Source organism: Macrotis lagotis, chromosome 1 (assembly GCF_037893015.1).
Source record: "Macrotis lagotis isolate mMagLag1 chromosome 1, bilby.v1.9.chrom.fasta, whole genome shotgun sequence".
Lineage (NCBI taxonomy): Eukaryota > Metazoa > Chordata > Mammalia > Peramelemorphia > Peramelidae > Macrotis > Macrotis lagotis.
The window spans coordinates 282,014,443-282,027,315 of record NC_133658.1 but is presented as its reverse complement, the minus strand read 5'-3'; the positions used below and the strand labels follow the sequence as shown (position 1 = coordinate 282,027,315).

At 41.4% G+C, this 12,873-nt stretch overlaps 1 protein-coding gene and 1 long non-coding RNA gene across 4 annotated transcripts in view; one reads left to right on the top strand and one right to left on the bottom strand.

Moving 5' to 3' along the window:
- The window catches only part of LOC141505147 (uncharacterized), a 115,829-nt gene that overhangs the window by 27,416 nt on the left and 75,540 nt on the right, over nt 1–12,873 (top strand). The window lies entirely within an intron of this gene.
- Nucleotides 1–12,873, bottom strand: part of GPSM1 (G protein signaling modulator 1) — a 126,349-nt gene that overhangs the window by 55,239 nt on the left and 58,237 nt on the right. For all 3 annotated transcript variants that reach the window (XM_074210691.1, XM_074210690.1, XM_074210692.1), the window contains exons 3-8: nt 11,761–11,896; nt 10,565–10,707; nt 10,247–10,370; nt 8,124–8,239; nt 2,938–3,093; nt 1,487–1,595 (exon numbers count right to left, since the gene is read on the bottom strand). In XM_074210691.1, coding sequence (XP_074066792.1) covers nt 1,487–1,595; nt 2,938–3,093; nt 8,124–8,239; nt 10,247–10,370; nt 10,565–10,707; nt 11,761–11,896 — 784 coding nt within the window. The remainder of the gene's footprint in view (nt 1–1,486; nt 1,596–2,937; nt 3,094–8,123; nt 8,240–10,246; nt 10,371–10,564; nt 10,708–11,760; nt 11,897–12,873) is intronic.

Here is a 12,873-nt window from a genome sequence, read left to right as displayed (position 1 = left end):
GGGGATATGTGTTTGTGTGTGGGCTGGGAGATGTGGGGACAACCATCCTGGTTGGCGCAGAGGTTTTGTGAGAAGGAACTACTGGATCTGGGGTTAGTGGGGGTTAGAGGAGGGAGAAAGGCGGCTGACTGTAGGAGTAGTTCATATTTATATTAAATTGAAGGTTTATAAAGTGCTATCCCTATCCTATCACTATACTGGAGGGGTAAAGAGTCTGGAATTGGAACCAGGAAGACTTGGGTTCAAATCCTGTCTCAAATTCTTGCTAGCTAAGAGATTCTGAGAAAGTAAGGTGATTTCTCTTTGTTTCAGTTTGCTCAAATTTAAAATGAGGCTAATACTAATATCTCCCTCATTGGGTGTTGTGAGAAATGAAAGAGAACATGTTTATAAAGCTTTCTGCAAACTTTAAAGTGCTTTATAATAAATTTAAGTTTAAAAAAGGATGTTTACTACAAATATTTTTCTATTTTTCAAATAAGGGGATTAGTGGTCCCAGATCATAGATCTAGAACCTAAAAGAACTTTAGAGTCCCTTATGCCCAACCTCTTCATTTCACAGAGGGAAAAACTGAGACATAAAACATTTAAATGACTTTACTTGCTTAGGGTCTCACAGGCAGTAAATATCTAAGGTGGGATTTGAACCCTCTTCTCTCTGATTTCAAAATCAGTGAACTCTCTGCTACAGTTTGCTCAGAGTCACACTTAGATATGTCAGTGCTGGAACTTAACCAAGTTTTCTTAACTTCAAGTCCAGGGCTCCTTCATTCCCTCTGAGACCTAGACCAAAGGAGTTTCAATTTTATCCTTCAGACACTCATCTAGGTCCTAGATCCTAGAATTTAAAAGTTGAAAGGATTCTTTAAGATCATCTAATCCGGGGGGCTAGGTGGTGTAGTGGATAAAGCACCAGCCCTGGAGTCAGGAGTACCTGGGTTCAAACCCGGTCTCAGACATTTAATAATTACCTAGCTGTGTGGCCTTGGGCAAGCCACTTAACCCCATTTGCCTTGCAAAAACCTAAAAAAAAAATCATCTAATCCCATACCCTATTCCCCCTGGAAGCTCTAAAATGCCCTTAAAGAAAATCATTTGGAGAATGCCATCTATATCCAGAGAAAGAATTGTGGAGTTTGAACAAAGACCAAACACTGTTACCTTTAATAAAAAAAAAATGTTATCTTATTATGTATGCTCTCTCTTATACTTTATTTTTTTTCTCTTAAGGATATGATTTTTCTCTCATCACATTGAACTTAGATCAATGTATACCACGGAAACAATGTAGAGACTAAAAGACTACCTTCTGTGGGAGGTGGGGGGAGGGAAGCGAGATTAGGGGAAAAATTGTAAAATTCAAAATAAATAAATATTTAAAAAGAAAGAAAATCATTGATTAGGGAACTTTCAAAGCCTGCCCAGGACACTCCAGAAACTAAGTTTTGCAAACTAAACAACTTTGGGTGGGAGGAACTTATCTCACCTCATGGGAGATTTCGAGATGCTTCTTGGCAAAGGTCATTGCTTGTTCATGACTTCCGAGGGACACATAAGCATTTCCCAGACTCCAGCAGGCTCGGCCTTCACCCACTCTGCCAAACAGGAAACATCATGAAGACCCATTCATTAGTGAGGGAAGAAAGAAGCTAAGACACCTGGCATCACCCTCTTTCCCTTTGACTTTCTTGACTCAACCCATCTCATGCTGATCAAGACTAAGCTAAAAGGGACTTCTGAATGCCAGGGTCTATTTTTAAATTTGCCATCCTATCTTGTGTTCAAAATCCTCTCAATGTAATAAAAAAATAACAGTTCTGACATCGCTGATGTAGTGAGGTGAGGCGAGCATTCTTCAGTCAGGAGGAAGATGGTGGACAGAGTACTTTCTCTAAAGTCAGCCTGGATTTAATGTCCCTGCCATTTCCCCAACCTGGGAGCCTTCTTCAACATTTGAAATCTTCTCCAAGGCAACTCTGGCCACAATTCAGTGGGTGTTTTCCTTTAAAACAGGGACTTTGTTTGGCTATTTAGGTTCTTTCACATAACTGGTGTTCAAACATGAATAGAGTGAATGGATTAATGTATGACCCATTGAATGAGGGAAGGGTCAATGTAAAATGTAGGGTCAACCAGATTGTTTAGGGAAATCATCTAGCATAAAGTCTGCATATGCATAGCATAGGTGAATTAAGTGCCTGGTTGAATGAGTATGACCCAAAGTCTGGCCCAGTTAAAAGGTTCTGGCCTTAGAGTTTCCATTTCTTGATGCTCCAAATCCTAAATTTTCCCCCCAATTGAGAGTGGGAATAACAAAGTTCAGGGATTCCTCCATTTATACTAGGTTTTTGCATGGGAACACCAGCTCCCCCAAATCTTTCTTGGCCCTTCTTTACAATTTTGATGTCATTACCCCACCTAGTGGCAGGTCAGAACTCACAGTTTTGCTGTATTTACTATTTACTATCTTTGTCTGGTGTGTGTGTGTGTGTGTGTGTGTGTGTGTGTGTGTGTGTGTGTGTGTCAAAATCTTGGGCTTCTGGAGTTCTGAAGGACTCATCAGTCTGTCTTCAGGAACTTAGGATTGGTCTGATGATCAACTTCCAAGTCACACATCACACACACATACACACACATACTCAAACACACATGTCCACACACAGTCATACACTCTCTCACACAGTCACACACATACTGATACACAAAGCCACATACACACACACTGACAAACATGCAGTCTCACAAACACACTGACAAACACAGTCTCACAAACACACCTATATACCCCTTTCCTGGCCATCTTTTCTTTTTTTATGGTCATCAACTATTGTCCTCATCCCAAGCCTCTTCTCTACCAAGTCCACTCCCCCAAAGTGTGACAGAGCAGGTGCCTAGGCTAGGGGGCAGGCTGAGTTTGAGGCTGGCAGGTATATCTACCTATCTCCCAATTCCTGGGCGATGAGCAGGTGTCGCAGGTGGTACTCGACAGCACGTTCATAGTCCTGGAGGAGTGTGTAGGTGTTGCCAAGGCTGTAGCAGGCCTGGGCCTCCACCGCCTGGTCCTTCAGTTGTCGGGACAGTTGAAGGGTCTTTCTGTATTTAGGACAAAAAGATCTTTCCTATTAGGACAGGCTACCAGGAAAGAGGGCTGGGACAGCCAGGAGAGAATCAGAGAATGTTAGAACTAAGAGGCCAGTCAAATTGTTGAATCTCCTCCTTTCATGCCTCTGATACTTAGTATCTGTGTGACCTTGGGCAAGTCACTCAACCTCCTTGGGCCTTGGTTTCCTCCTCTATAAAAGGAAGGAGTTGGACATCTAGGTGACCTGTAAGGACTCTTCCAACTCTAGATCTCTGATATATAATATATATATGAAAAATCTGAGATCCAGAGTGCTTCATGTAGCTAATTGGTGATATGGCAGGATCACATGAGAAACAGATGGAGGAGACCAGGTATAATGACAAAAAGGCCATCATGATCCCTCTCTCGACTCCTCTGTTCATTCAGTTCTCATTCCAAAGCAAAAATTGGAGAGGGATGGGGAGGTGGGTGAATGGGTGGGGCCATGCTCAGACTAGGGACACTGTCAAGACAGTCCATGTATTCTAGATGGGGAACAAGTTCAGAGTCACTGATGTGGTAAAGATAGGGGTGTGGTTTGTCCTTCATTCTCAAAGAAGACCACAACTTCAGGGAGGTGATGCCATGACAAGCACATGAACTGAAGCTGAGTGAGGGGAATGCTGTGCTAAGTCACCAGTTTCATTTTCTCCTCCAGAGCATCTGTGCCCAGGGGCCAGATATGGATGGAGATGGCTCTCTGGATGCTAGGCAATCAGAGTTAAGTGACTTGCCCTAGTGAGTGTCAAGGGTCTGAGACTGGATTTGAACTTCTTTCCTCCTGCCTCCAAGGCCAGTGCTCTATCCACTAAACCACCTAGTTGCTACAACCATATAAACCCAGCTAGAAAGGGTCTAGATGTCCATGGATTTAAGGGTGGAATGAGGGTTGTAGATGTGACCTGGGGGGATGGAGGGAGGTTAAGGAAAAACACCACTGTAGTTTTCTTCAAAGGGAAGAGTAAGGAGCACTGTCCAGTGCCTTTCTGGTAGCTTCTTAAAGTAGTCTGCGCCCCTGGGGGCACGCATTTCTTTATATCTCTGCACCTGGTTGTCCCTGCTGGTATTTCAGGGCTTAGTTTTCTCTTCTCTTTCAGGGGAATAGTCATCTCCTACACTTCCTAGAATGGCCACCAGGGGGAAGGCAACTTGTTTGGTTTACCACAGAGTTCTCCCTATCTGCCCCTCAAAAAAGGGATGCCCAATCTATGTTTAGCATAATTGCACATGTAGAGCCTATATTAGATTACTTTCTGTTGGGGTGGGGGGAGAGGGAAGGAATGGAGGGAAAAATGTAAAACTCATAACTTTGCAAAAAAGTGGTGAAAACTACAACTGTTGCATATTAGAAAAAGAAATAAATAAAAATATTAATTTTTTTAAAAAGGGATCCTCAGCAGAAAAGGTTTTGGAGAGAATGGGAAGATAGGAATGAGGTGTGAGCATCAAGAGTACTGCTGACTGTTTCAAAAACCTTCCCTAAAGGATTGGGACCTTTGAGTTGACTTCTCTCCCTTAGTCAATAAACATTTATTAACTACCTATTATGTGTACAAAGCACCTACTAGGTTCCAGCACTGAGAACAAAGTATCTACTCTGTGCTGGCACTGTAAACAAATTGCCTACTAAGTGCCAGCAAAACACTGAGAAATGAAGATATAAAGAGAGGTGAAAGGCAATACTTAATCTAAGCCCATAGTCTACTGGAGGAGACAACATCCAAAGAATTTATGTTCAAGCAAACTGCATGCAGGATAAATTGCAAATAATCAACAGAGAAAAGGAACTAGAATTAAATGGGATTTGGAAAGAACTCCCATAGAACAGAGGCGGGGAAACTCCAGCATGCAGGCCATAGTAGTATGGTGTTGCCAAGGCAACTGAGGCAGTGTGGGAGTTGGGGCTGGGTAGGATTTGGAATTCAATAAATCTAGTAGCTTTTTAGGGATGACTTAATTAAATGTTTGACCAAATATCAGACTAGTTCTGTTTTTACATTTTTTTTTTTTAGGTTTTTGCAAGGCAAATGAGGTTAAGTGGCTTGCCCAAGGCCATACAGCTAGGTAATTATTAAGTGTCTGAGGTCACATTTGAACTCAGGTACTCCTGACTCCAGGGCCGGTGCTCTATCCACTGCGCCACCTAGCCACCCCCAGACTAGTTCTTAAGCTGATACTATTGTATGACCTTTGAATGATGCTATACTTATCCAAATGGTCTTTGGCAGAAATAAGTTTTCCCACTCCTGCTGTTGGGCAAATCACTTAACTCTGATTGCCTCACATCTAGGGTCATCTCTAGTAGTTCTGATTTATATTTGGTCACTGGACCCAGATGACATTGGAAGAGAAAGAGAGACTGGTGACTTAGCAAAGCCCCCCTCACTCAAATACAATTCATGTGCTTGTCATGACATCACCTCCCTGATGTCATAGTCTTCTTTGGGAATGAAGGACAAACATCAGAAGATGGGATTCTAGTTGCAATTTGGAGGTGGTAATGAGGAGTGAGAGCACTTCAGGAATGCAAAAACACCCAGAACAGTCATATGGAGTGTCCAAAGTCGTTGGATCACAGGGGCTAAGATCTAGGAAGACCAGAAAGGGGGAAGAGGGTCAGGTTGGGCAGAGCTCTGAACACTGGAGGATTTTATATTTGTTCTTGGAGGTAATAGAGAGTCACTTGAGTTTTTATTTATTTAATTAATTAATGATGTCAATAGACAAAACATTTAACAAATGCTTATGATGTACCAGCCACTGTCCATTAGATATAAAGAAAAAGTTGAAAAATTCCTATTCTGAATTTAATGGTGAAGACAATATGTGCATAGACAAGAATAGATCTAATGGAAACAAAATGAATACAAGGTAGTTTTGGGAGAGAGAGGAGGGAAAGAGAGGGGAGAGAGGTAGGTAGTCCTTGAACTGAGACTTGAAGGAAACTAGGAATTCCAAGAGTCAGAGGTTAGGGGGTAATGGGTGCATTCCAGGCCCTGGCCCTCTAGTACAAAATCACCTAGAGAAGAGATGACTATATGGACAACACTAAGGAGGCTGCATCCATTAAAATATAAAAGCACTTGAAAGGTTATAAAAGACTATAAATTTCTAACAAAGGAGTTTCTGTTTTATTGTGGAGATAGTAGGGAGCCACTGGAGTTTATTGAATAAGGCAGTGACAGTGAGTAGATCTAGGCTTAGGAAAATCACCCTGTGACAATGAGGAGGTTGGATTGGAATGAGGAGAGGTTGAGGTAAGGAAACCTAAAGGGAAGATATTGTAATAGTCTGGGTGAGAGTTGAGAAGGCCTAAATTTCATGGTGGTGGTTGGGTGAGTAGAGATGAAAGGACATATGAGGACTATTGTGGAAAAGCTATTAGATGTGGCAACTGATTGGATATGTGGAGGAAGAGCTGAGGATGACACTCATGTGAATTTGGATGATTGGGAAGATGGTCGCTGCTTTCAACAACAACAGGGAAGTATGAGAAAGGGGTGGGTTTCTGGAAAAAGATAAGGAAATATGCTTTGGCCATGTAGAGTTTAAGTTGTCAGAAGACAGCTAGGTGATATAATGGATAGGAACTGGAGTTAGGAAGATCTGAGTTCAAATCCAGCCTCAAATAATCACTAGCTGTGTGACCCTGGGAAAATCACTTAACCTCTGGAGAACTTAATTCACTGGAGAAGGAAATGGCAAACCATTCCAGTTAGCTTTGCTGAGAAAATCTCATGGACAGGATGATCAATGAGATCATGAAATATTGGACAACTGAATGACTAAACAATGATAATAAATGAGACAACTAGTTCAAAATGTACAAGGAAATTTTGATGAGACCAGAGCTTAGCAAAGAGAAGAGGGAATGCATATACAGATCTGGAAATCATGTATATAAGGATGATAATTAATCCCAGGGGAGCTAATGTCACCAATTCAAAAACTACAGAGAACAAACAGAAGAAGAGCCTTGGTATGTGCACCCACTGTGAGTGACATGGATGATGAATAATCAAAGGATACTTAGAAGGAATGATCGGAGAGAGAGGAAAAGCAGGAGAGCAGTGTTATGAAAGCCCAAAGAGGAGAATATCCAGTAAGATGGGGCAAATGACAATTTAAAAGCTATGAATAAGAGGCCAAGGAGGATAATGATGGAGAAAATCTGGCAAGTAAGTTATAATCTCTAAGGCTCGATTTCCTCATCTATAAAATGAGGGAGTTGGACTAGATACTCTCCAAGGTCCTTTCCATCTTTAAATCTATCAATCTGATACCTGTCACTCTCCTAAGTAAGGACTGGGACCCTTTCCTGTGGAGCTTTTGGTACTTATAGGAGAAAGGCAGGGGGAGGAAGAGCAGTGCCCTGGGCTCCTGTATGCTTTGTCTTATATTTTCCTCTCCTTAAGGACATCTCCCTCCCTTTGTGGCTTCCTATATTGACAGTAAACTCCTTGAGGAGAGGAGCTTCATTTTTACCTTTGTAGCTTAGCACCATCCAGGTAAATAGTAAGTATTTAATAAATACTTGTTGATTAACTGATTAAACCTATCAAAACCTCCTCCTAAGATATCTTGGGCAGCTAGGTGGCTTAGGGGATAGAGTGCTGGGTCTGGAATCAGAAAGACCTGAGTTCAAACTCAGCCTCAGACACTAGCTGTGTGACCCTAGGCAACTCACTTTGAACTCACTTTGAAGAAGTCTTAGTTTTCTCATCTGTAAAATGAGTCAGAGGAAAAAAAAGGCAAACCACTCAAGTAGCTTTGCTAAGAAAACCCCAAAGGGGGTCACAAAGAGCAAGAAATGCTGAAATGATTGAACAGCATCAATGTTTTTTCAGACCAAGATATTGTTTCTAAGGTCTTCAAAGAATCCTTGAAAATCCTTTCGAAGTCCAGAGTAAATGCCATCTCCTCAAATGATCTGGCCTTCAAACCTGAGGGCAGTCTTCAGACTCCTGCCAGCAAGACTGTCCCCAGGAAGACCACTTACTTGTAATACTCTGCGGAGACATCAAACCGTCCCAGGAAGATGTGGGCATTTCCTAGGTTACTGTACGCTCTCCTTTCAGCTGCTTTGTCTCCAAATTCCTTAGCAATGGCAAGTCTCTGAAAAACAAAGATTCATACATAGAGCTTGTGAAGGAAAAGTAATGAATGAGGATTTATAGAATGGGCATTGTTTCTTATAAATCCTGCTACAGAAAACCAACAAATGGGGGTGGGGGAGGGGAGGTTCCATTTTCCTCTGGCCTTGAGGCCAGAGGAACCTAGATATTACACTTGGCAAAACAGGGGACTTGTACTTAGGAAAGGTGAACTCTTTAAAAACTGGGCTAAATTTGGCTACAAAATAATTAATCACTAAATGAACTCTAAACTTAACTGGAATGTCTGGGTATGGATTACATACTGATTTTCTTTTTTTTTTAAATTTATTCTTATTTAGAACTCAATAAACAGCAATTAAAAAACAGGCATTTCCATATACATAGTAGAACAGAAAAAGAGGAATGGATATGAAATTGAAGATCTTTAATATATATAGCTGCTATTTTTCTGACCATCTATGGTTTTTGCATTGTCCTCCAATTCAAATAAGGAATCTACCACTTAATAATGATGCTAGCCAGCAATTATATTCCATTTTAAAATTTGTAAAAGTTTCAAATATCTCAAATAATCCTCAACAATGATCCTGGAAGGGAGGTTCTACTATTAACCCTATTGGCTGATGAGGAAACAGACACATTAAGTAAAAATTGCCCAGTAAGTATCTGAGACAGGATTTGAACTCAGGGCTTCTAGAATCAAGGTTCAGTACTCTATCCACTATGCCAAGCTGACTACTTTGGATGCCTGGGAGAAGCCTTGAAGCTGGAAAGATGAGGTCAACTCAATCAGCATATCTGAAGGGACAGCGAAGGAGCAGAGCTAAGAGAATCATAGTAAGCTTTATATGGCATTTAAAGGTTTGCAAAGTGCTTTGTATATATTATCTCATTTGATCCTAATCATTAACAGGGAGTCCCTTCCACATTGAACAGTTACCCCAAGGCATATGATGATTTCATCAGTTACCCTGGATTTAATTATCATCTCTATACACATGATTCACAAATGTATGTATATATAAGTATAAATGTACATATGTAAATGTGTATATGCATGCACATACACATATCCAATCCTAGTTTCTTTCCTAGACTTCAGTTCCACATCACAAATTGCCTATTAGATATTTTGAATTAGATGTTCCTTAGACATCTCCTGACTCAGCATGTTCCAATCATATCCATTATGTGTAAGTGAAGTGGATCTTCAAGTTTTATTTAGCTTTTTGTTCCTCTTTAGAGACTAAACCTCCAGATTGGGACAATCTGGAGGGATTGTGTGTTGTGGTGGGGAGGGAGGGTTGGAGAAGGGATTTGGTACTTGTCAAAAGAACATTGCAGAGGGAGTCGAGATCTGGAATCTAGTTCTGATTTTACCACTGTGTTGTACCATTCTTTTTTTTTTTTTTAAATAACATCTGATTATTTGTGACCCTATCTAGGCTTTTTTTAAAAAATTCAAGCAAAGAGGGCAGCTAGGTGGTGCAGTGGATAGAATACCAGCTCTGGAGTCAGGAGTACCTGGGTTCAAATCTGGCCTCAGATATTTAATAATTACCTAGCTGTGTGGCCTTGGGCAAGCCACTTAACCCTGTTTGCCTTGGAAAAAACCTTAAAAAAACCCCAAAATTCAAGCAAAGAGCATTTATTTGGGGGATCATGCACCATAATAGCAGACTGGTCTCCCAAAGGAAGACAGCCCCATCTGGGGTTCTTTAGGCAAAGCTACTGGAGTGGCTTGTCCTTTCCTTCTCCAGATCATTTTATAGATGAGGTGGGTCACTCAGCTAGTAAGTGTCTAAGGCCAGTTTTGAACTCAGGAAGATTCATCTGGGCTTGGCACTAGGCCATCTAGGCTGTTATAAATACATTCCTTCAGGCCTTCAGCTTTTTCCTTTATTAAAAAAGGAAGCTACTTCTTAAGCAATTCCAGGCTTGCAGGAGAGGCACATTCAAACCCAGAGAGAGAGAGGGGGAAAAGACCCCAGGGATAATCACTTACCTCCTTGTGGAATGTGATGGCTTCACTAAAATTTCCCAGAAGGTACTGGGTGTTGCCAAGGTTCCCATAGGCCCGGCCCTGGGCAGCCCGGTCTCCCAGCTCCTTCACCAGAGACAGGTTTCGCCTGTGGGATTCCAAGAATCCATCTGAGTAATCATTCCTGCTCAGTGTTGAAAGCCAGTGGTCTCACCTCCCCTTCTCAGATTATTGCCCTAGCTCCCAAGCTATCTCCCATAGAAATGTGTGAGACTTAAGAGGGGAAAGATGCAGGTCTGCTTTGGCTGGAGCTGATGAGGTGCATCCCTACTAGCTACTCACTCATAGAATTCTGAAGCCTTCTGCAGTGTCTCTGTGACATCCAGAGGCAGGTGGCCAGGGTCCTGGGCAGAGTTCCAGGACAGCTGCTTCCCCTTGGCATGATACACATTGCCGATGTTGTACAGGGCCCTTGCTTCCCCCACCTGTAGAGGTAAAAAGTACTAAGAAAAACACCTTTTTGCAAGGAAGGAAATATCTATTCCAGACTCATGAGCTCCAACTCTCAAAAATGCATTTTTTTAAAAAAAAATGGGTGGACTACATAATTATGTTTAATAATTTATAAAGAATGAGAACCTGGACCTGGAATTTTGTACCAGATCAATTTAGTACAGCCTAGTATTGATTTTATATATATACATATATATGTATATATATATGTATATGAAAACAAGTTGGGCTTCTTTATTCTCCTATTTTGATTACATCCTGGGTTGACCATCTCTATTGTCTCCTTTATTTAGCATGGCAAGAGATGAGAGTAAAGCCTTTGAAACCAAATTTCCTGTGGTTCCAAATTCTCTGATTCAGATCTGAACCAGATCCTCGGATTCAAGAATCCAAGGAAACTGAAAGGAAAAGGAGGAAATTCTACCTTGATTTCTACTTCTTGATCTAGGCACAAGTTGCTTCTCCCTAGTAGAACATAAACTCCTTGAGGATAGGGACTGTTTCCTTTTTGTCTTGGCATCTGCAGCTCTTGACTTAATGCCTTAATATTGTTTAGTAAATCCTGGTAGAATTGAAGTAATGCTGGCACTCCTTTGAATGGACCAAGTAGGAAAGGGGAATGAAGGGGGTCGGGGCCTAATGAGGAAGCTGGGGACTTCATTCTTGAAGGCTGAAAGTTTGATATCTGAATGTCTGACATAACCATATTCAAAGGTTGATCCTCTATGTAACTGTATTCTTGGATCAAAAAGAATAATTAATTTTTTTTTCAAATTTTTGGATTATTTGTATCTGCTTTCCTTTCAATCTCTCCTAATGATGACTGACTATTGAACAAAGTAATACCTCTGGGTTTGTGAAGAAAATGTTGCCCCTCAATTGGGCTGAACATAGACCAGTTAGGAAAAGAGGATCACCAAGTGGTCATCTTGGAGGGGGAGATGGGAATGGGGAGAGAGATGGATATGGAGAGCTTCTGGAAAAGTTCAATCTTCTAGAGGAATGACCACCTTTGGTCATCTTACCTTGTCACCCTGCTCCTGGGAAATATCCAGGTGTCTCTGGCAGCAGACAACAGCTTCCTCAAAACGGCCCAAGATTTTGAGGGTATTGCCCAGGTTGCCACTGGCCTTGGCTTCCCCAATACGGTCCCCAATAGTCCTGGGGGAATAGTGATAGGTAGACAGTAAATTATCTCAGCAGGAAGAAACTAGAGCAGAAGTTGTGACCTTCAGGAGCAGATGACCTCCTTCTCCCCCCCACCCAGATCCTGAGAACTGTAGCTCACTCTCTTAGCCATTCTGAAATAGAAACTTTGACTTTGGTCCTTAAAGGGATCACTTTCTTGTCCTACCCTGAACTCACCCTATGCCTATCAGAGCAGCAAGAAGCCTCTAATTCTGGTGGTCAGTATTTAAAAAAACTTGTGGACGCAGCTCAGTCTGATTTGTCTGTGCAAAGAATCCAGGCTTTAGCAGACTTAGATACTCTCAAGGCTTGGCAAACAAAAGACTGAACGTAGATGGGGGATTCCCCCCAGGGGAGCATCATGCTGTTCCTACAAGAAGATTCATTCTTGTTGGCAAGGTAAAGATATAAAGTAATGTATAAACACCATTTATCTAAATCCAGAAACTATCTCCAAACAGAGCTCCCACCTGAAACGTTTTAAGACAACTAGATGCTCCAACCCCTAGGGAAACAAGGTTCATAAATCCTTGGTAGATGAGCCAAGTCATCCCCAAACTACCTCTGTAGGGGACTTCAAAGGAGACTACTATTTCTGGTAAATTTTCTTTCTTCTCCCTATCTTCTAAGACTTAAAATGTGTTATTCATGTCCTCTTTCAACCTTTTCAACCTCACTCACTTACAAACTGAAGACTGGGCAAGTCATATAGCCTCAGTTTCCTCAACTGTAAAAATAAGGTTAATAACAGCAACTATTTTTCAGGGTTGTTGTGAAGATCAAATGAGAAAGTATTTGTAAAGGGCTTAGTAGTATCTCTTTATTAATGCTTATTCCCTTAGTAGACCCAAAGAGGTTTCTTATTTTCTTTTTTTGGGGTGTGTGTGTGTGGGGGGTTTGCAAAGCAATGGGGTTAAGTGAGTTACCCAAGGTCACACAGCTAGGTAATT